Genomic DNA, 25,588 nt, shown 5'->3' with positions numbered 1-25,588 from the left:
CCATGACAACGCGCCGTACCACGGCGCCTGGATTGTGAGGGATCTCCTGACCAAATTCGGCGTTTCCACGTTGCCTCACCCCCCTACAGCCCTGATGTGGCACCGCCGGACTTCTTCCTGTTCCCGAGTATCAAGAGGCAGCTCCAGGGGTATCGTTTCGACTCGGTGGAAGCGGTCCAAGCGGCGACGACGAGGGCGCTGAACGGCATCCCGGAGGACGACTTCCAGAAGACCTTTGCGACCTGGAAGGCTCGTTACCAGAAGTGTGTGAATGCCCAAGGGGCCTATTTTGAAGAGTATTAAGTCGATGTACCAAAATGTTAAATAAATAAATTAAAAAAAAATAAAATAAAAAAAATCAGTCCTACTACTTCTGGATACGACCCTGTAATTACTATTCGTAAAGTACACTATGACAGCCAAGATGGCACATGTTGGGAGTGACGCGTGGTAGCTGCAGCCACTCTCAATGACAACGGAGTTTAATTGAAACAGTTTCTTCTGACGATCTTGCATCAAAATCGAAAATTCAATATCCACCGGGCATCAAAATCGAAAATTCTATATCCACTGGGAATCAAACCCAGGAATCATTATCATTCGACTACGCAGAAGCACTAATGAAGCTGTACGAAGAAACACACACAAAAAAGAAAAAGATGGAATAATAAAACTCAAATTCTTCACACCACATTCTTTATGGCAGAGGTAGTATAATAGCTTTACAGCATTTTGATTATTTATTCCACTCTCTTCTTCTATATATTTAAAATAAATACTTGTACTATTCATTTTACAAACTTTACAATGTCTATCACAATTAAAATTGTGCAGATTATGACAGTTTGGTGCACAACTTCTAGTAAACACACTTGTCATTGTATTTCACACACAGTGGATACGCTGTGCTTGGCGTTCATCGCGGCAGTGCGTCGCTTAATACCTTCCAAATATACGTCTCGGTTGAAAAGACCAGCTGCTAAGGGAATCCTTCAACGAGAACAAAAGAACAAAATATGATTAATATTTAGACACTAACCATAACATTAGTACACAAATATTTTGTGGTTTAACTTAATTTATCTTTGGACTAAGCTAAAAATCCGTAAGTCATTGTGTGCATTATTCTCACTGTGTGCACAAGATGTGTTATCCTTCGTCTACGTACATGTATCCATCAGTTCTTTAGGAACTCTCTTTCACACACACAAACACAACATGCTACTCTATATTACATTAAAACACCTTAATCAAAACCTATGTTCTAATTTGTTTACTCTATGCCTATAAATTATTAAAACATTGCAGACAATTAACGGGTAATTAAAGGGGTTAGAGGATGAAGGTATTATGTTACAAACAAGCAAACAAAAAATACTGATGAAGTCACTTCTTCCACAACGAAAACAATATGCAAAGTGAAATACAGGACGTTCTAATATTGTTAGGCTAGACGTAGCAGGTGAAATTGTGTTCTTAATCCTGACAACTGTTAGTACCACAATGTTCAGAAGTCTATGTTGTATTTTTGCGATACCATTATCGTCGTGCTATACCATTGTGATCCGTTATCAGCGATTTCCACCGCGCAACACGATCTCGTCTGTCCATGCAATGTAACTCGCGGCAGACTGTGATTGGCGATACATATTATGTGAGTGGTGCTTGAGTTCCTCCGTCACTTGCGCCACAGTCACACAATGGATATGAGAGACAATTCCCTTTAACGATACATGTCACTGAGGGCTCTGTTCCTCTTTGCTGATGTGATTTTGTCGTGAGTATTATAGATCGTCAGCACTTTGCGACATACCCAACATACCTGCTACTTTCGTTACGCACCAGATAACCGAGCGTCAACAATTTGGTTCTTTTGAAATTAGAGAGGTGACTCACTGTCATTGTCTGCTCAGTCCATTGCACACTGCAGTTCTACTCTCACGTACTTGCCTTAATATACCGCCACCAAAAGATCGGCGCTGTGGTCGCAGCTTGATCGTTGCCAACCCAAACATATGACGTATTTCCAACTACAGGTATTTCCCTTAAACTGAAAAAGTATATGTATTTCTACTCAACAGTAAAGGCTCAATACCTCCCTCTACCGCTGTTTCAGTCGAAAAACCGAATTCAGAGTTTGATTATTTTACAATTGCCAGAATATTTTCAAGTAATCATTGAATTTGCTGTACGTCTGAAGACAGAGGTTTAAATAAAAAATATATATAAGTAGCTATTTGCTTTGTAATAAAAGAACTCACTATTCACGTGGTAGAACTGTAAGAAAAAATTTCGGGCAGGAAGACAGAGCGGGATTCGATCCTATGATTTCCCGATTCGAAGTAAGAATGATAACGGTTCACCTACGTTCTCTAAATTTAATTATTTGATTACTTTAAGAATATTCCTTCTATTCTAAGAAAAAATTATAGTTGTCAACTTGTAACATATATTTATAATATGTATAGATCACTAAGGATTATCGCAGTGCCATTTCTACCAGCACTTATATGACTTTCTTATGTTCAGTTTTACTTCCCTGTCCGCGCTATTTACAGGGTAAGGATATGTCAAGATAAAACGCCCCCTTGAAAAAAAAAAAGTATTAATAAATGGCGATTATTGTTACTATTATTGAATGAATGAGAAAAAGTCCCATGTAAAAAACTTGGTTATTTTATTACGTTTAATTAACAAGATATCTATCACGTAACCATGAAAGTTCGTGTGGCTTTTGAGAACAGTTACTTTTGTCGCGTTAGTGTGGTCAAATTGATTCTGATGACGTCATATGTTTACATTCCATTGAAAGCTTATTCGGTAGAGCTCTTCAGTACATCGTGCATCTTGCTATCGGTTTTGTAGGAAGCGCAATCTTCGAAAAACGTCTTGGAAAGGGAAATATTTAGGCTTATTTTGTTTTACGAATACGAATTAGGAAACAAAGCTGCACAGGCACTAGAAGAATATGCTCCGCGTTTGGAGATACGTCAGTGAGTAAACGGACTGCTCAAAAGTGGTTCAACCGATTTTCTTCCGGAGACGAGAGCCTTGAAGACAAGCCTCGTATTGGTCGTCCATCCACTCTCGACGAAGTCCAGATGGAGGAGGAAATCAAGCAGAATCCTCATCAAACATGCCAGGAGCTTGAACACAGGTTTGGAGTATCTGACGAAACCATTCGATCATATCTTCATAACCCTGGGATGACACGGAAGCTAAGCAAGTAGGTTCCTCATGTCCTGTCCGAGGGAAACAAGCTCCAACAGTTGAACATCTGTTTGTCGTTGCTGTCGCGCCATAATAAAACCTCGTTCCTGGTCCAAATCTTGACATGTGACGAAAAATGGATCATGTATGATAACCGGAAGAGGAAATATCATTGGTGGACTTCTGGTTCGGTCTCATTGGCCGCTAAACCGGACAGTCGCCAAAAGAACATAATGCTGTGTGTTTGGTGGACCAGCGCTGGCATAGTCCCATATCAATATCTAGAAAGCAGAGAAACCATAACAGCCGCGGTCTACTCGTCACGATTGCAATTTCAGTTGCACTGTTCCAGAAGCAGTCAGACTGGTTAACAGAAGAGGAGTTCTCCTCCTCCACGATGTTGCGAAACCTCATACGGCAAAGCGACCAAGAAGGTGATCAAAACACTGGACTGAGAAGTTCTGCCTCATCCACCCTATTTCCCGCACGTTGCCCCATCAGACTATTACCTACTTTTGGTCATCAATAGCCACCTGCGGGAACAGCAGTTCCGAAAAAAGAGAGAATGTCACAAAGGCTGTATCACAATTTTTTGACTTCAGAAAATGATTTTTTTTTTTTTTTAAAAAAAAAGAGCATTTATGTTTCTCTTTCGTTGGGAACATGTAATTGAAACCACTGGTGATTATTTCGAAGAATAAAATGGGTGTTCAAGATTTTTGTGGGCCTGTTTGATGAGTGACGAAAACTGCACAAACGTCCTTGGTTAACGGATATCTAAACAGCATTGTAACCGCATTACACAACTACATGACACGATACAATTTTTAAATTTGTATAACACACGATAAGGAATTCCTTCAGAACAGAAAACTGATGTCTGCTAGATAAGTTTCATAGTATGTAAGTTTTTAATTCTAGTAAAATTCAGAGAAAATAAAAACGTACATAGCAAAATTTTTCTAAATTTCCAAAATCTTTAACATTTCCAACTACAAGGCCAGGAAAAGAGGGCCAGAGCTTTTCATTCCTACGCCCTTGTTCGAAACATTCAACCTTTGGAGCTGCTCTTTGTTTCTTTTTAAAAAAGAATTAAGAATCATTTCCTTTTTCACAACATATGTTTTTCATTCTGAGAAGTAAATCTAATAAGCGTTTTTATTTCATTGTCACAAATCACTGTTGCGAGTTGCGAGCAAAATAAAAGCCCCGCGAGTCCTAGAATATAGTTACCAAGTTAAAATTAATACAACCTGTGGATTTCCAGTGTATAACCTCCTATGTGTTTTCGTTAATTACCTTTTCCAGACTTAATTAACTAGCTTACAACATATTCGATAAACTAGTACCCGAAGTAAAACTGGGAAAATCATGGACTGGAGCTTTACACAAGATACTGAGGAATTACAGAGACATGTTAGAAGGGACACCCCAAGCATAGACTCAGGAACGAAAGATAGGAACTGTTTCCGTGAAAAGAATGCAGACTCTAGGTAACCCGTTGGAGAATTGTTATGAAGAAAATGTGCAGTTAATGATGAGGTGGTGGTAAGTAGTTCTGTTACGTACACATTTCCATTGAGTATACTATATTGTTAACATAATAATTAAAGCGATATGTTTGGTTTGGTTACAGTACGATATTTCAGAATTTTATAGACTAAAGCCAAGGACAAGTAAATATACTGAATGAATATCTTGAAGAATTTGTTGTGAACTATACGACGTTGCTTGCTTTCTTGAACTTAAAGGGATAAACGAAGGTGGCTGAAAGAAATCAAAGGACGCATAATTCAATAATAATTAAAGATATGTCTAGTAAACGTCTATATTTTATAAATAACCGTACTGTTTCAATGGACAACTTCCGTCACTATCAACGTGTTGAAGAAACTTAAACTTCAATTAGATCACTTTCTGTAATTTATATATATATATTTATTTATTTATTTTAAATGAAATGAAATGATTTAGTTTAATATCCCACGTTATGCACCGAGACCAAGGAGGATAGTGATGAGAAATGAATGAAATAATGGAATGAAGACAGTTGGAAGAAACGGATAAAAACTTACGCACACTGTGTTTGTCCACTATAAAGCTTACTTGGTGCGAGCTGGGATCAAACCAGGGATCCCAGGCACCAGAGGTGAACGCTCTACTACTAAGCCACCGCAGCCAAGATTTTGTAATTTATAGGTTTAAATTATGTTACAAAAAGTGATGAGATCGTCATGAAAGATTTCTTCAACATGTCAATAATGATGGGAGCACGTTGAAATTGTAAAGTTGTTTATAAAATATAGATGTTCACTACGCATTTCTTTGATTATTATTGATACAAGAACAGGGTTCCTACTGATCTGGAGAAATCTATTTCCCTGACTTCCCCTTACTTTCCCTGACCTTTGGCAGGAAATTTCCTGACTTTGATGACAGGTGTCGCATGAAGTTGACATACAAATAAGAAATAAATAACAGTGAATATTTATGTATGAGAACATTTATTCTATAGAGACAAATAGTAATCAATTGCTTATACGTACATTCCACTTACCTCCCATAAAAATCTGAGCAACGTCCCATACTGTGATCATTAATTTCTTCCTACAAACGTCTGACAATCAATTACTCTTAACATAATACTTTTTATACATTCATTTAATAATGACTCTTTTAAAATATTCATATCCAGTTTCAATAAAGATCTGTTACTTACCCAATATTGCAATTATTAGATTACCTACAAATATCTGACAATGAACTATACTCCAGACTTTCTATAAATCTATTTTATAAGTTTTAATGTTGCTTGTTCTATATCGCAATTATTACACTAGCAATCGTTTGACATTAAAAGACCTTTAATATATGAGACTTAGACATTCATTAATAAAATGAAGAAAAAAGAAAAAAACTTACTAAAATATCCATGTCCATAAGTATTACAATGGTTGGCTAAGCTGAAATTAGTGTACAATTAATGTTACAAAAATATATTTTACACAATTTCCCTGATTTCCAGTCTTTTTTCCCTAAGCTTCCCTAAGTTTTCCTGACTTCCATGACCAGTAGGAACCCTGAAGAAAGTTCTACGGTTATTGCATTTAGACTCATAAACTATACCTGCCTTCCAGTGTTTCCCATTTTCTTGTTAACAATTTAATCAAGTGAAAAGGAATATTTTATTAATTGTGCAATAATATTTTATTAATCTATCCTAAGATTAAGATATTATTTGTACCATTTGTGTTCTCAATATTTTACATTTGTTAGGTCCCGAAACGAAAAAATTGAGAATCACAAGCCAATACTTACGTATCAATCCCCGGGCGAATGCTGCTACTATATAAACCCCATACAGGTTTATGGTCTGACGTTTTAATTGACTTTGCAGATTGATACATAAGGCAGTTTACTTCCGTATTACGATTGTGCTTAAATAATATTCTGTCTGTATACGCAGGGGTACGTTGTTTGCTTGACGTATCAAAATTATCGGTTCCAATATCATACTTATATGATGGTGCAAACGTAATTGGACCCTCCTCGAAGTGTTTAAAGACTGAACCTGGAAATAGAAAACAAACATAAGGCAAGAGAAAAGGAAATTCTAAGTGCATGTTTGGAATAAGAACTTTCACGGTCCATTCAAATATTATGCACTCTTTCATTTCATAAAGGAAAAACTGTACTTACATATATAAAAACAGATAAGTTTTTTTTTAAAAAGAATCTAACATTATTAGATGCATATTCAAATTAACGAAGAGGCACATCTCGCCTCTTCGTCAAAGTGGTAGTGAAGTCTCGCTGCTAAAACATAATAAAGTAGAAACCCATAATATCACGCCCAAAACAACGCGACATCGAGTAATCGACTGAAACAAACACGTTCCCCGAAGTCTAGTTGAATTTCCAACTTATTTATGTGTACAGTCTACTTCGCTTTTCCAATATCCTTGATGCCAAGAACTGTTAAACACTTCTTGTACGTGTTAGCAATTCACTATCATTTTAACCCTGAAAACCGGCCACCCTGCAGTTTCCAAATTTTCAAATTGTGATTGTGCTCGCCTGGGTATCAGTCGAGGTAACAACAGTTTAAACCATTAAGAGTAAGAATCACTGAAAAACAAATTTTATGGCTTGGTTGCTTTTTCCGTTGAGAAATTTTTGACATCGTAGTAAATGTTTTCTCACAAAATACATGGCCCTGTTTTGAAAGGGAACTGTTTATAGCCTATACTCATCTACCACTTCCTGCTAAAACCGTGTCGTGGGGTTCACACTCATAAATTAACATTTAACCGACCAACTGCGGTGGTATGTTGAGAGGGCTGTCTCCCATTCTTGGATTTCTGAGAGTTTTGAACACAGAAGAAGTTACTTCAGAAGGTGGTGGTATTGGATGAATGGAAGACAAAGGGACTATTATCTGCTTTTGCTAAAATTACATATTAGAAGAAAGAACGTCACAACTCACATTTATCTTCAGATCCATATAAACATAGGTAAATTTATTTAGTTGCTAAATTTAAGATAACTGAATCCGAGAAGGATCTGTATATATATATATACACATGCTATCAATCAGTGGGGGTACGCAGAATTTCTGAGTATTGTCCGCGAGGCGAGAAATAAGGTATCGTGTCTTGTGTCGTAAATTATGCAGAAGTCTAATTTCGTCTTGATTCTCGAAGATTTCTCGTGTCGTCTCGAAAATTTTGTTACCTCCTTTTGTAAATTAATGCTCTGATGTTTTGGCTTACTCTTGGTATATTGGCATATATGTAATGCTCCGCTATTGTACATCTATACCGTCTCATTACAGGAAACCTGGAAGAAGGGTGATAAATGGTTTGGTCCGTATTATATGATCTTAAAATTAAAATCTAAGAAAACTTTTTCGAATTGATATTAGTAAATAACCGAATTGAATATATACATGTAAGTTTGTGTTTGTGATCAATAATTTACATTAAATATGCCGCTATAAATTAATGAAAGCCTCGGATCACCATTTATGAAATGCAAAATCCAACTGTATCAGTGTTTTTATGAGTCACTGTATTTGGAATAATTGCTACATAATGTACATATGGATTCGAAAATCGATGTTATGGTGAGCTGAAGCAATAGTATTAATATTCTTTGTCTCTGATATGCAGTTCAGAAAGATAAGTGAGAAACAATAATAATTTATGATTTTAATTATGACTGTATCAAACGTGTAATCTAATGGAAATGAAATGAAATCTTTGAGTTTTACGTCCCACGGTTATGCCGGTTAGTCTAAAGGAGACGGTGATTATGAGAGATGAGTGAAATGGTGGAATGAAGAAAGTGGGAGGAAACGGGAGAACCCCGAGAAAACCCACGAGCACGGTGTTTGTCCACCACAAAGTTCACTTGGCGGGGGCTGGGATCGAACCCGGGACCCCAAGCACCAGAGGTGAACGCTCAACCACTGAGCCACCGCGCCCCCCTGTAATCTAATGGAAACAGCTTGTGGAATCTAATGTTGATGGAATATGAATTATTTTAATGTAGTGTAAAACATTCTACGACTATGGATGTATAATGAATATTGAATAATAATAATACTTAATAAATATGTTTGAGTCAAATATAATTTAGAGAAGCTGTTGAAAGTTAGAAAGAACTCGATTAAAGTCAAATAATCATTTATATACTGTTTTGTATGTATCTATATATCATAATCGTATAGACAATTTCATGCACAGCTTTATCTTCTATTCGCCAATTATCCATATGTATGCTGCAATGGTATAATCTTGTACTTTACTGTGGGAGTTTCTCATTTGCGCACCGAACCTCCAATTTTATAATGGAACATGTACCAGTGTGTGAGTAGGTGCATTTCATATATAATTTGGTATCAACACAGAGCGGCCTCGTAGCTTTGTAGCTAACACACAACTCAAGTTCGATCCCCGGTGTTGGTTTGTGTGGTATGGATTCCACGTTAAGCTATAGGCCCATACCTCATATAGGATTGTTGTAGAGGGGCAATCAATTAATCAATCTCGGATTGCGAATAGTGCGGGTGGTCTCCGGCACGATTTGGTAGTGACACTTGGTCGAAAAGATGTAACAGATTTTTCGGACCAGCAATTCTGAATGGGGCTTTCCCTGGAATTTTCTCATTCACACTAGACAAATGCCGGAATGGTACCTAATATATGGGTCCCAGGTTGCTTCCTTCCTTCTCCCTTTATCGGATAGTGTGCTCGCCGAGGAACGCTATCCCTTCTATGTATATGAAGCCTTAAATCCATATCTGCCAGTAGTGCCCAGAAATATACAGGACGGTAAGAAACTATTTGAACAAACTTCGGGAGCTGATTCCCGACACCGAAACCAGCAAAAAAGTCTTCTGGAACTTTGGTCACTGAGGGACAGTTTCGGCGATATACGGTGCTGAAAGCGTGGGAAAATGAACTTCAGAGGGTTGTAATTCAAAAACAACGCAATGTAGAGAGTGCGGTGTGGAACATGACACTCGAAGTCATATCTGCTCGATTGAAAAATGTATGTTTCAAACTTCCGCAAGATGTGTGCGAGCTATCCCCAAAGAAACTTAGGGATTCCCTATAACCTGGCAAGTAATCGCTATGTTCCTTTGGGGAATCCCTCGCAACACAGTTTATATCAAGAGGTCATTAAAACGGGAGAAGGAAGAATTATCTTGGAAGGAAGTAATTCATCCAGAGATCCATACATATCTTTAATTAATCGAAGAAAGTTATTCATTGTCTTCTACGATTCATGAAAATTATTAGATATCTGTTCAGCGATAACAATTTAACTTCAAACAAATGCATTAGTTGCATTACAATAAACGTCCCTTATATTTCTTAATATCTGCTTTTTATGCAACAAAAGAACCTAATCTCTTAGCTATATTTGTCAAAAATGAAACTGTGGTAACGAAGGCGTCGGATGTTGTACGGTCGATGTAATTGTATGAACCACGATTGCACACTTTCACTCCTTTGTATGCTAGTGGACTGCACCAAAGACATCGATCAGTTGGTAAAGCACATAGAATTGAACAATATAACATGCTTGTCGATAAATTCTCATACATAGTTTCCGAGGAGGAGGAGGAGGAGATGATGATGATACTATATTATTATTATTATTATTATTATTATTATTATTATTATTATTATTATTATTATTATTATCTGGACAATATGAACATTTGTGGTGCTAAAAAGTTGTCATTAGCTGACAATTATAATTTCAAGGTTTTATTTTGTTGGGAGAAATTATTATTTATCTATGTACTGTATGTGTAGCAACAAGAACTGTATGCTAATCGACTTCAAGAAATCGCTAAAACACACAAAATAATAATAAAAAGAAGTACTGTCAAATTGAAAATATGTAATAACAAGAAAGCGCTGAAAAGCATATCATAATTCATTATCTACAAAAAAAATAATGCTGAAGTTTCTGCCAAACAATACTTGTATATGTATATATTCGTACACATACATCCAAATATACATAGATACGCTAGCTGACATCCTTGTAAATTCCCAATCCAGCTGACATGCCCGTTCAAGCCTAAACTTCGGATTAAATGTTACCGCAATTATAACCTAATAGCTTGATGAACCCAAACTATAGATTCGACACTAATTTCAGTCATTTGGGACATTTTATTTGTCACCCTTTCTTATGCGCCATGCCGATGGGGACTGAACATGGATAACGCAATCGGGAATGTAATTACTAACCTCAGTAGCATAAGAATCATGGATTCTACAGTGATATCGGTCATTTTCGATTATTTTTACGTCAACCCTTTCTCACTACTCTAGAGGTGCTAATGGGGGTTAAATATAGACTTAAATGTTATAGGAAGTGTCGTCAATCAACTTAGAGACATTAAAAACTAAGGATTCAATACTAATATTTGTCTTTTTAAAATTATTTTTTCATGTCACAATCCCCCCCCCCCCCTCCGCTCTCCGATAAGAATACTAATCGGGGCTGAACTTAAATTTAAACGGCACTCGGAATGTCATATTCATCTCAGCGACGCCGAAAATTATGGATATTACATTAATATCAGTCTCTTCGACCAGTCCACTCTCACTAGGTGTGTAAAGGTTCCTTACTGAAGGCTAAACTTGAACTTAAAAATAATGAGAACTACCACCAATCAACTTAGGAACCCCGAACACTATGGATTTGACGCTAATATCGGTCATTTTCAATTATTTTTACATGTCGCAATTTCAACCTCAACTGTAAGAGTGCTAATGAGGTTGAACTTAAAATGGCATCCGAAGTGCCACTTTTTATCTAATCGACCTGAAAACTATAGATTCGACATTAATATTTCGATTGCGGATCAAATTGGCGATCCAAGTCTCATATACAGTTACGATTCAAGCGCAAATTTCGTCGAGATGGTCTCCGGCCAGTTCCAAAAAATCTTTACAGGCCTCCAGTAGTCGTCACTGCTTGTCGAGCAACGTGAGAATTTTCGGTACCCAGCGCGTGCTTTTTAAGTTTAAATGTCCATGCAAAATTTTCCGACTTGTTCTTTACTAATCTGCAACTCTTCCGCTATCTGCTACAGTTGGCAAGAACTGATTTTTTTTCGACTTTTGCGATTTTCTTCAGTGGCCACCACCAAAGAACGCTCTGGCCGAGGGTCATCTTTACACTTCTCTCGCCCTTGTTTAAATAGATGGATCTATTTTTTGACCATGACTGAACGGCAATGTTAAATAGCGTAATGAGATTATTATTGAAATGAGATGACATTTATTCTGTCCAAAAGTGTCATAATTAGTGTTATCATTAATGAGCACAAGAATCATTGCTAAGTACCTCAGGCCGCGAACTTATCAACCACTCCTCGTATTATTATTATTTACCGTTAACCTTCCTAACATATTACATGAATAAGGAAAAAGTAATATGTAAACTTACCTTGCGCAATCAATTTGTGCAACTGATCGTTCTGTAGTTGAACTGGACAGGTTCTTGGAAACTTTTGTGATGACACCCATTTCACTATTTGTTCTCGAGATTCTGCGAGACGAAAATTTAAGTCGCCACTCCAAAATACACAGTCGAAATTCTCCGTTACATCTAGAAAGAAATTTTGAACTTTTGTCAGTACATTTTTATTCTTGCAGGACAAAATGAAGCTTTTGATTAGACATCAATCACTAATTCTGGAAATAGGAACAATATTTAGCTGGAAACATTAGGAATTTTCTCAGAATCAAACTATGGATATGAGTTGCAGTTTTCTAGCAGCATAGCGTGAAGAGACATTCTTATGTAAACATTCAGTTCATTCTGAAGAAATTCCGAATGTTTCGGGCTAAATATTGTTCCTGTTTCTAAAACTAACACAATTCGATCCTGGACCTTGGACTTTCGACTGACTGAGCATGGTTGGCACTTTAAGATCGGCCACCAAAAGAGACAACCAAAAGAGATGAAATTATTATAGAGATCACCTATCATATGGACGCGATTATCTCAGTCAATCAATGACAAGGACTTCCTAGCCAACCAAAGACCAAGTTCGTAGTCATACGATCGCTCTTTACACCAAGCATGACAACATTTTTCTGGAAACGTTAACGGAACCCAGGTAAATTATTAATTTCCCGTTGATGAGCTCTACTTTTCATTTTTCTTTTCACTGCTAAATCGCGAAACTCACAGCCGTTCCATCTCACTTCGAGAATTCCCTCTTGCACTATGTTGTTAATATGATAATGTACATTGTTTGCACTAGAATCATCTTTTTAAATCGATTGTTGCTGTGAAAAACTTAATGCAAAAGATATTTTAAAAGACTTTTCTAATTTTGTGGTAGTTGGTAGAAATTCTGCTATGCTATTGTAGTGTAAGGAATTTACATTACCATTATCCTAAAATTTTCTTCATCGATTCGTAGGTATAAACAATTTTCTCGTCCTGATTTCAGAACAAGGTTTCAATTACTAGACTAGTGTAATGGTACTGATGCACGATCATTGAGTGTCCTATTATTTTTTAGTGCTCAGATTAATTTTGTGTCGACACTGCATAACCTCGACCTTATATATATTTGGGAAGTAAGACGAACAAAAACAATATTTTAAGATTGTTTTCGTACAAATAAATTTCAGCATCAGCCAGCCGGATGAAAGAAGCCTTCACAATGTAGTTCGTTTTACCAGCGCAGTCTTCAAGATTAGCACCGAGAAAGAAGTGAGTTTAACGTATTCTGCTTCGCTTCAGCACAATATCCATGATTATTATACGGAGAACAAAAAAAAAAAAAAAAAAACTATATACAGGACAAACCATTTATCTTAAAATGCCTTTATAACCTTTACTCTAACAGATAAAAAAATGCTGAAATTTCAGCGTCATTTATACATTAGTTGAAAAGTTTCTAGATAAATGTCCATATACAAGGTGTCTCAAATGTCCCCTGACATAGGATAACTCTATTATCAGAGTTACAACAAAATGTAAGGGTGGAGAAAGTCTCCAAATATGATGTTTTGAATCTAAAGTGAAGGAATTTTTAAAGTCGGATGAGCCGTTTGGGCTGTACACTCTTTATGTGCCCAATGTTAAATAAAAATGTAACATTGTCATTTACCGGGAAGCGGATAAATTTTGTAAGAGTATGGTGAATGGCAAGGGCGCCGATCCTGGGGAGCCGGGAGGGGGCGCCCCCCAAATCTCATATGGGCCCCCTATTGCATTTATGAATATACAATATTTGACATAATTTGAATGCAATTTGTCTTACCTTCTGCATCTGAATACCCCCCCCCCGCAATTTACGGAGAAATTGGCACCCTTAGTGAATGGGGGCATGTTTGAAATGGGGGCTAGCCATTGACAAGTTAGAGTAAAAGACAGTAACTTCATTTACTTATGTTGTGGGTCAAGGTAAACGGCAACATCACATTTTCATTTAACATTGGGGGCATAAAGAATGTACAGCACAAACGGCTCATTCGATTTTAAAACTTCCTTCACTTTAGATTGAACACACTATATTTGGAGACGGTTTCCCCTCTTACATTTTGTTGTAACTCTGATAATAACAGAATTACCGTATGTCAGGGGACTTTCGAGACAACCTGTATAGAAAATTACATACCATCAATAATAATCAAACGTGGTTATTCAAAATGAATCTGAATGGAGTGCTTTTAAGGAAATAAAATTATAATGGAAAAACAAAGAACATATATACTAATATAATTTAGTGTTATTATTAATTTTTAAAATAACACAATTCACGCACTAAACTTCATTATAGAAACAGGTTAGTTCGTGTGTCGAAAAGGATAATGCGGCTATATTTCAAAGAACCTACTGATTATGATATTCCATTTACCTGATATTCTGATTCCTTAAAATTCCTTTCACTTGCAAGCTTTCAATTCTCTCCTGAAGTACACAATTCGTACACTAGTGTAAATATTTTCTGCTTTCTCCTAAATAGTTTATTTCTTTATAAGCCTTCCAACTCATAGAATAAACAACATAGCCAAAACCTGACAACACAGGACTTGTTGAAAATTTTCGCATCATTCTTAATTGGAGATATGAACTGTTTATTCGCATAGTGTTTACAAAGTAGTAACTTTGTTCCTTTATATGAGACGGGCGGAGCAATTGACATAGAAAGTGCTTTAGTGACAAATGCTATAGTAATGATATGCTGTATTTCGAATAAATAAAAACGAAATTACAACAGATTGAGGATTTTTTTTTTTTTTTTTTTTTTTTAAGGTTTCAGTTTACAGCTTTTACTAATAGTGCATTGAAAGAACTGATCACTTTCTTCCGCAAATACACTGAAACCATTGAATCTGGACACTTTTTATCGTAAGATTCTCGTATATACTATAGACATTTTGCTGCAACTTGTAGAACTGCTATTTATTCGTATGTAATTATGTCACTAAATCCTTCAATCCTGGGCAACCACTTTGGACCTTGGACACTACTTCCCGAGAAAAGCAAGACATCTTTTTTAATGTTTGCTGAAACAGTGGGAGCGACATCAAGTAGATAAGATGGAAAATTTTGTGAATGTAAATACGTAAACCAGTGACAACTTATGCTCCATTGACTCTTGAGATAATATTTTCAAATTTTAGTGAAGATGAGATTGAAAAGACTGCATCTGTTGAGTTGTTATTCGCAAGACGTTGATTACTTCTTACATCGTGAGGACAAAGATTCATCGAAGTGTCACTAAAACAAAATAGTCCATTACAACATAGGATGAAATCTTTAGTTTAACGTCGAAGGTAAAGGAAAAGGACGATCCATACCAGTGAATGAAAAAATAATATGAAATGAGGACAGGGAAAACCCCACAGAAACTCAAGGACATGCTATTGTTCATTGAAAAGTTCATACGAGGGTACTTCCCAAAGTTCCCGGCCTGATACTGACTTCTTGCGTCACTGGTAATAAGCAGTTTATGACATATGGTGACATCTATGGAAGAAATAATGTTATCAGTTTCAACTGTCTTACTAACCAGTTCGTTGGAGGTAGCCATTTGAATCAGTCATTGTGCATTGAGCTCGCATACTACATGACAATGCTCCAGTCCAGACGCCTGTTGTTGTCAAGGCCGCAGGGCTAAATCTGGGCTGTAGGGTGTGTTGAATCTCCTCAGACATAGTCTTTCACTGTAGTCTTGACAACAACAGCTGTCACAGGCCAACAGTTTACGACATCTTTATTGAGGTGTGACCACCACATGCCTTGCCGTTTGGTGCTGGTATTACCGTCTTTCTCCTACCTTTGGAAGACCGTAACTATGGTAGCCGGAACATCCGACAAGTCGCACTATATCCAAGATGCTCGTTCCCAGTCATCTGGTCCCTATCAAATTTCGTCCTTCTCCATTCTACACTCAAGCACATAGTGACTAATCGAGAGAGATTCCTGACACCATTTGGGGAGCGGTTCTGCTATGCCCCGTGACTCTTACGTCGGCCCAACGACTTCGTTCAAAAAGTGATAGTCATAATGATTTAGCTGGTGAGTGTATATCCATTTTCCATATATAAGAATTGTGTATACGATGCCATAGTAATAAAATATATTAAAATATAAAAGAACTAGTGAAACTTCGACATTATATCTTGGATATGTTTCTAAAAATTCGTCACTTATGCAAGAAACCACAGGTGTCATACACCCCACAGAAACTCAACGACACAGTGCTGTCCACGAAAAGTTCATACGAGGGAATTTCCAGAAGTTTCCGGCCTGACACAGAATTGTCATGTCACTGATAATAAGCCCTTCATGCCACAATCCGATAGTTTCACTGTACTAGGCCGGATATTATTTTCATAATTTGACATTGTATGATTTTCAGTTAAGCAAAGCATAAAGTGGAAAAGTACTAGAGGTGTTACGTTTTATCCAGTCTTATCAATATATAAACAAATAAACAAAAACTGAAATGATACTTTTTTTTTTGTCAAATTCATATATTTAAATACATATTTTTCAGATCAATATTCCATTTTCCAGATACGATATGCTTTCGCTTCTATAAAACCACACACCGTCTTAGTTTGATCCTGTTGGTTAACTTGTAAATTATAAAAAGAAAATGAAAAATTTGCTGTTTGCTTCTTTTCTCAGAAACTTCATAATCAATCTACATTTACTATAGGGAACTTAAGTTGCACCTTAAATGAAACATTTAGTATTTACCTTTATTTTTGTTCTTGAGCGGAAGTGCTTTTGGTAGATCTAAAGCTTTGGTGATTACTTTTACATCGTTTATCCTCTCTTTCACTTTCTCTTTATGAGCAGTTAGATGACATGTGATGAACAGAAATGACGTTCCGAAAAGCATAAAACCTATGGCAACTGCTCCTTTCGTCTTAAACGCTGTTCCTGCTCGAGTACTGAAACTTGCTTCCTCGGGAACTGGAAACAAAAATTAAGCATTAATATCTCATATTGGGACAATATTTAACTAATCCATCAATGAAACCAGTTGAGAATGCTCCAAGAGCATTTGCCAGAACGAATTTAAAAAGAATTATTTTTTTCGAAGTTTATATGAAATTGTATATTAAATTTATTTGATTAAATCCAATAGATAATACCCTTACATATTTGACACTTGCGTATTAGGGGATCTATTCAATTAGTTATACTGAGCTGTCACTTTTTTATCACCGTATATATACTGAAAATGCAGATATAACCAGCGGTCACCGGTTACTATTTGGTACCAAAATGTTCACCATCCTCTTAAGTATTGATTAGCACCAATATCATCTATCTATGACTTACGGTTTCCAAGATATGCTCCTTAAATCTCCCGAAATCAGAACTAGTTTTGGCCAATATCTGGGAACAGTAAGAGTGACGCGAAAAATTTCATAATTTCTTTCAGATAATTTTTGATGCTCTATCGAACAGAGGGCTAAAAATTGAAAAATTCGCAAATAACAGACAGACAGACACAAACACACACATACACACTCACACATACATATATATATATATATGATCAAAAGTATCCGGACACCTGGTTGAAAATGACTTACAAGTTCGTGGCGCCCTCCGTCGGTACTGCTGGAATTCAATATGGTGTTGACCCACCCTCAGCTTGAAGACAGCTTCCACTCTCGCAGGCATACTTTCAATCAGGTGCTGGAAGGTTTCTTGGAGGATGGCAGCCTATTCTTCACGGAGTGCTGAACTGAGGAAAGGTATCGATGTAGGTCAGTGAGGCCTGGCACGAAGTCGGCGTTCCAAAACATTCCAAAGGTGTTCTATAGGATTCAAGTCAGGACTCTGTGCAGGCCAGTCCATTACAGGAATGTTATGGTCGTGTAACCACTCCGTCACAGGCCCTGCAGTATGAACAGGTGCTCGATCGTGCTGAAAGATGCAATCGCCATCCCGAATTGCTCTTCAACAGTGGGAAGTAAGAAGGTGCTTAAAACATCAATGTAGGCCTCCGCTGTGAGAGTGCCACGCAAAACAACAAGGGGTACAAGCCCCCTCCAAGAAAAAACATGACCACACCATAACACCAACACCCCCGAATTTTACTGTTGGCACTACACACGCTGACAGATGACGTTCACCGGGCATTCGCCATACCCACACCATGCCATCGGATCGCCACATTGTGTACCGTGATTTCGTCACTCCACACAACGTTTTTCCACTGTTCAATCGTCCAAGGTTTACGCTTCTTACACCAAGCGAGGCTTCGTTTCGCATTTACCTGCGTGATGTGTGGCTTATGAGCAGCCCCTCGACTATGAAATCCAAGTTTTCTCACCTCATGCCTAACTGTCATAGTACTTGGAGTGGATCCTGATGCAGTTTGGAATTCCTGTGTGATGGTCTGGATAGATGTCTGCCTATTACACTTTACAACCCTCTTCAACTGTTGGCGGTCTCTGTCAGTCAACAGACGAGGTAGGCCTGTACGCTTCTGTGCTGTACGTGTCCCTTCACGTTTCCACCACTTCACTATCACATCAGACACAGTGGACCTAGGGATGTTTAGGAGTGTGGAAATCTTGCGTACAGACTTCTGACACAAGTGACACCCAATCACCTGATCACGTTCGAAGTTCATGAGTTCCGCGGAGCGCCCCATTCTGCTTTCTCACGATGTCTAATGACTACTGAGGTTGCTGATAATGAGTACCTGGCAGTAGGTGACAGCACAATGCACCTAATATGAAAAACGTATGTTTTTGGGGGTATCCGGATACTTTTGATCACACACACACACACACACATATATATATATAGATAGATAGATATAGAGAGAGATATGGAGAATTTAGTAACGAACTTTTTAAGTTCGCTGAATATCCAATATTTATACTATTTACACATTTTCTGTTATTACTCACACAGTTATCAATTTTTAATGTGTGATAATTGTAATTTGTACGTATTTAACAAAGCTTTTCTCAAAAATAATTAAAACTATACAAACTGAAATAACGTTACGATTTCCCAAAACACAAATGATAATAAAATATCTTTAGATAATTTTTTTTTTTGGCTTATCAGTAAAATTGACAGTTATATTTTGAGAGTGAAAATTATTGATCATGTATAACACCTTTGAGCAGAAAACAGCAAAGACAGTATTGTAGTCTACAAATGAATGAAACTGAATTCATCGTGAATCTCATATTTTTGAATAAAAACTATTAATAACAAAATCTCAGTCTTTGTCCACATCATCCTGATACAAGTTCAATGTTGGAATTTTTAGTTCAAACATAGAATGGCACATTAACATTCCTTTCAATATGTGAAGCAGCCTTACGATAATTTTAACTTTCTTGTTTTATGTCTCAATATGTCTAAGTATTCTGATAATCCTAAAATCACAGGATCCTGATCTTTCACATCTTTCATACATTCCTTTAATCTTTTTCCAATGTTTCTCTTAGTCATATCAATATATAAAGAAATAAATACTCCAGCGGCTACGGAGCTTGAATGTTTTTTTTTTTTATCTCAAAGAGATGTGCTAGACACATTTATTTTTTCTTGATATAATCAGTTACTTAATACATATACATATATATATACGCTGGGCTAGCATAAATGATTCACACATGAGAGATATATGAAAAAAAAAAAAAAAACACAAACTCACCAAGTTTATACACCCTATACAAATGTTCACTAAAATGTGCTCCTTTGGTAACACGACACACGTCCAGACTATGCTCGACGTCTTTTTATTCTTGCTTTCCCTCCATTTTCAATAGGTGCTACTAACCTTGTACTGTCACACTGCCACACCCGATCAGGAAGATAATGGACTTGTGCTGCCACACAATACAAACTTGGCGAATTTGTGGTTCCTTTTCATATATCTTTCATGTGTGTACACGTGTAATACTTTTAAAAATATAGTCTTTTCAAACCGAATGGAACATTTATGCTAACCCTGTATACTAAACATTATAAATGAAAGTAGTTTATTGTTATTATTATAACATTTTCGACAAAGTAGACGAACTACTTTACTGTTATTATTATTATAACATTTTCGACAAAGCAGACACTTTCAAGTATCTAGGATCAACATTATTATAAGAGATCAACTAAAGAAATGTATAATAATAACAAAGTATGATTTGATTATATGAACAACAATGTAAAATGGTTACGAAGGAGTTTTCGGAGAACTTTTGAAAGTGTTATCGAGAAAATCTTTAAAATGAAATCTTTAAGTTTTACGTCTCGCGGTTATGCCGGTTAGGCTAAAGGAGACGGTGATAATGAGAAATGAATGAAATGGTGGAATGAAGAAAATGGGAGGAAACGGGAGAATCCTGAGAAAACACACGAGCACGGTGTTTGTCCACCACAAAGTCCACACGACGCGAGCTGGATCGAACCAGGGACCCTAAGCACCGGAGGTGAACGCTCTACCACTGAGCCACCGCGCCCCCACTGTGTTATCGAGAACATTGCTATTGATGATTAACAGTGTTTCATACTCTCCTTTAATACTTTTTGTTCTTTGATGTACTTCCTGTTTTGGACAATTATATTTTTGGGTAAATGTTTATAATCTGTAGATCAATTAGAGTATATGAAAGGTAAGGGGAAAAAACAAGGAATGTCCATGTATGAGCTATTTCGGATGCTTTGTCCTATCTGTTGGTGACTCTTGGTGCTATTTGACTGTACATGCCATGCATGCATAGATGTAAAAATGTCCATGTAAAAAGGAGCAAAAGATGTAATAACACTATTCTTTTTACGTGGTTTTTAATATTAAAACGTCGTTTTCTCGAAAATGCAGTTTTGTGACATTCCCTCTTTTTTCCCCTAACCCGTCATACTAATTGCCATAATAACAAATCTTTTGATGCAATTTAATTTGATACAATTTAAACATTACTGGCTGTTGACATGGATTTATATCCGTATCAATAAATAACATCTTTATAGATGTTAAAGAAAGAGTGTTATTCAGCTTCTTATGATAATTTACACATTGCACATCATCATATGAGTACACTCAACAACTCTAAGATGCTACAGAGAAAAATGAAATGAAATCTTTGAGTTTTACGTCCCACGGTTATGCCGGTTAGGCTAAAGGAGACGGTGATGATGAGTAATGAATGAAAATGGTGGAATGAAGGAAGTGGGAGGAAACGGGAGAACCCCGAGAAAACCCACGCACACGGTGTTTGTCCACCACAAAGTTCACTTGGCGGGGGCTGGGATCGAACCCGGGACCCCAAGCACCAGAGGTGAACGCTCTACCACTGAGCCACAAGATGCAAAAGAGAGTAGCGGTGAAAGCCTAGTTACTTTTATAACATATCCAAGAGACGGTGTAACAGGGGCGGATCCAGAGGGGGCGATCGCCCCCCCCCCAGAAGAGGAAACTTTCTTATTTTACATATATAAATAAAACCCATCCCAAAGTTTCGAGCCCTTAAAAGTAGCAGTATGACAACCTACCGCCCCCCCTCCCAGAAGTCGGTCCTGGATCCGCCCCTGTGGTGTAAAATCCCAAAATCCCAAAGAAGCCAACGAAACAACTAGCAGTCCAACAAAAAATAGTCGTTTTATTTTCAGACTTACTTCATTTATGATTAAAATTTAAAAAAAAAAAAAAAATACACATAAGACGATTGTGTGTGAGATTCAAATACGATTAACAGTTAGTTTGGAGAACAATACGAATAACTTAAATTGCAAATAAATCGACTGGAAGAATTACATGAAATTTGGAGTTTAACGTCCCACGATTATGCCCTTTAGGCTAAGGGAGACGACAATTCAAGCAAATGAATGATGATGGAAGCATTGGTGGAATGAGAAAGAAGGAAGAAACGATAATACCCCGAGAAAACCCACGAGCACGATGTTGTCCACCACAAACTTACTTGGTCGAGGATAGAACCAGAAACCAACCCCACTCACTAGAGATAAGCGCTCTACCACTGAGTCACGATGACCTCCATAAAAATCGACTGAAGGATCTTGTGATATTCCAGGTATGCTTAGATTTTGACATAAACTTATGTTATTTTCCATTATATAAATCTGTAATAATATTTTCCTGTAAAAATCTGTAATATTGTATATATTTGTCTGTGTATATGAATTTACACTACTATTGTTTGAAAACACATTTCGCACATACTAAAAAAAAAGAAATAAAAAAAAACATGTACGGGTATGTATTTATAGTGCACATTATGTCGTCTTTGGCACATAAATTTTCTGACTTAAATTCATGAATTTCTGAAGGAAAATGGAGTTTATTATTACTATTTATTAATTATTATTATTGAAGTACCTTCCCGAGTTAATCTCGTTAACTACTGAGGGAAATAATAATAATAAAAAAAGATATGGATATTTCCACTTATCAACTTTGAAAAGATATTCATGAAAACAATTATAAAAAGAAAAGAATAAAATTAAGGTTCTGAGACAGAAAGAACAAAAGTTTTTGACAAATCTGTAATTGCCAAAATTTATTTAATATTTTTTTCTAGATATAAAAATAATAAGATAATAAGATAATAATAATAATAATAATAATAATAATAATAATAATAATAATAATAATAATAATAATAATAATAATAATAATATAAGAAAAATATGTTTAAAAATCATGCTCCGAACGAGGCAACTGTTCTTCGTTCTTCCAATGCAGAAAGAAGTCTAAATACAAATAATATTGAATCTCCATTACGTAGAAATAAGAATAACGACTCATTCTTTAGTATGATATTGACAGTAATATTTTGATCACTACAATCCTATCATCATCATTTGAGCCAATATTACAATGGAAGAGAAATTCGATATGATAACAGTTTCAACTGAAGGAAAACGGTTGTAGAACTATGCTACATTTTATTCCTGTAAAGCTATTTTTCTTGTTAGTTTAAATATAACTGCTGTTGCTAGACTATTTCACGTAAACAAAAATTAATGTAAAACTTAGAAGTTGGAAGAAATTAGCTATATATTATGGGAAATATCATTTTGGAACTATATATAATTTGTCTAATATTTTGGAAAAAAATTTGTTTAATATTCATTCAAATCATTTTCTATGATTTCATCCCACTTTACGAATAAATATATGTTTATCAAAACACTAAATAAATTTACAAGGTACATTGTTACGGTATTTGGTTAGTTTCTTCCTTTACCACTTCATAGTTCGCTTAAATTTTTTTTTAGATGTTGAAAATCTGAATTTTGGCAAACAAATGCTCTATGACATGTCTACTACTGTTTCTTGCCCACCTCAGGGTGACGCATTCTTCTCTAAATATTGCGTAGTAAATCGCGCTTAAGACCATTTCACTTCATAGATTTCCACATAGATTCATACTACTATCCTACTATAACATTACTTAATAGACTTCAACTACGCTAATTTAGACAGTTAACTTCTATTATATTTGAAGTACAAAAGAAGGACATGCAACAGAATTTACTAGAAGCCCACTAGTCCGCAATAATAATAGAATTCAGTGAAAGTGTAATGCTGTTACATTCTTCTGTCACACTTACAATATAATTTTCACCTGTAATTTAAAATTACTACTATTTAACATACTTAGATGGTGGTATACCTGAACAGAACCATATGAGATCCCTTCTCATGAAAACCGCTAAGTGTAACGTTCCTAAAGATGCTGAATGGAAAAGTAAATGTGATGGGCCTAGAGTTTCTTGTATACCTACTTCCCACTCGAATTTCTCGGGGAAGCTCTCTTGAGTTCCAATGGTGAAGATATCAGGTACATGCTCTAGGCTATCTGGTAACACAAAGTCATTCAGTTCCTTTGGAGGAGTCTGCGAAATAAATTTTAAAAATAAAAACAATAAAAAAACGAAAACAAAATATTTAATTTATTTCTATCTATAACAATATACGCAGTGAATACATTGTGCTATCAGTAAAAAATTTATGCTACGCCTTAACATTAAGTTACTGGAATTTTCGATAGTAACTTGTATTTTCGTCGTTGTATTGTGTAAAACATGCTAATCAAGCTCACATCTTTTATTTTCAATACTAGCTCCGTAACCGATAAATGCAGGTATACTATTTGGTTGCCTTCTTAATGTATGAAAATAGTACGAAATCTGTCAATAAGATGTACACTCATGTCCAAAATGATTGTCGCATATCTATAACTGTCTTCGTGTAAGAGTATAATTTGATAATGATTTTGCAGAGTACATTTAATACTGATACTATGTGTATAATCAGGAAATGTATATTTGTGGTAAATTTAATAGGAAAAGAATTATAAATACAAAAAATAGAATGAATAAAACAAAATGTTGCTAAATGGACAAGAAAGTTTTATTTTCGTTTTATTGTTCTTATTTACTGCTCTTTTGACATGAAATTTGCCACATACATGTCCTTGCCAATTATACACATACTAACATTATAAGAAATACCAGGCGAATTCCTTATCAAATTATATTCCTACAACAACATATTTATAGACATGCGACAATAATTTTGGACATGAGTGTACATCATGAGCTGGTTTTAATATACAGGGTGTTACAAAAATTTGTCACAATATTTTGGGAATAGATTTCTCACATCAAAATAAGAAAGAAGTTTATATGAACCTGTGGTCGGAAGTGCATAATTTCGTAGTTATAGGGTGCCGAAAACGTGAAAAAAAATGAACTTTAAAGGTCCATAGTTCCATTACTATAGGATCGGTCGTAGTTGGATCAAGAGCACTGAGGAACTAGTATGTGAACTATCCAAATATACATCTTTCAGAACCTCCGGGACTTGCCCAATCATTTTTAGAAAGGCTGTTTGGAAGTACTTGATCACTCTCCACCTACCTCTCTAAAAATTGGTGTGCAAGTACTGAAGCGTTCTTAAACATGGATATTTGGATAGTTGACATACTTGTTCCTCAGTGATGTCTTGACCCAACTACGAGGTCTCACAGTAGTGGAGCTATTAGCTTCTAAAGTTCCCTTGTTTCACGTTTTCGGCACCCTATAACTACGAAACTATCTTTTTTTGACCATAGGTCTATATGAACTTTTTTTCTTGTTTTGATGTGAGAAATCTGTTCTTAAAATATTGACACATTTTTATAACACCCTGTATTTATCAGTTTCTGCTGCAATAAGAAAGAAGTATTGAGAGATTTTTTTAAAAAATCAATTTATCTCTGTACATAGTACTATTCACTACTTTCAGATTACTGAAGCTTAGTATGATAAATTAAACATTTAAATCATTCTAAAAAGTGCATTGAAGGATTTGCAGACGAAGACAGAA

The 25,588-nt window shown here is 36.1% G+C and overlaps 1 protein-coding gene across 1 annotated transcript in view; it reads right to left on the bottom strand.

Annotated features, from left to right (window-relative positions):
* Positions 1-669: 669 nt before the first annotated feature.
* Positions 670-25,588, bottom strand: part of INPP5E (Inositol-3-phosphate synthase) — an 82,919-nt gene continuing 58,000 nt past the window's right edge. Inside the window, exons 4-8 of the mRNA XM_081731740.1 lie at positions 23,892-24,114; positions 16,975-17,193; positions 12,190-12,351; positions 6,529-6,781; positions 670-990 (exon numbers count right to left, since the gene is read on the bottom strand). Coding sequence (XP_081587866.1) covers positions 876-990; positions 6,529-6,781; positions 12,190-12,351; positions 16,975-17,193; positions 23,892-24,114 — 972 coding nt within the window. The 3' untranslated portion in view covers positions 670-875. The remainder of the gene's footprint in view (positions 991-6,528; positions 6,782-12,189; positions 12,352-16,974; positions 17,194-23,891; positions 24,115-25,588) is intronic.

This window comes from Thermobia domestica, chromosome 11 (assembly GCF_964235325.1).
Source record: "Thermobia domestica chromosome 11, izTheDome1.hap1.1, whole genome shotgun sequence".
NCBI lineage: Eukaryota > Metazoa > Arthropoda > Insecta > Zygentoma > Lepismatidae > Thermobia > Thermobia domestica.
The sequence above is the reverse complement of the archived record's forward strand: the minus strand, read 5'-3'. Positions and strand labels throughout refer to the sequence as shown.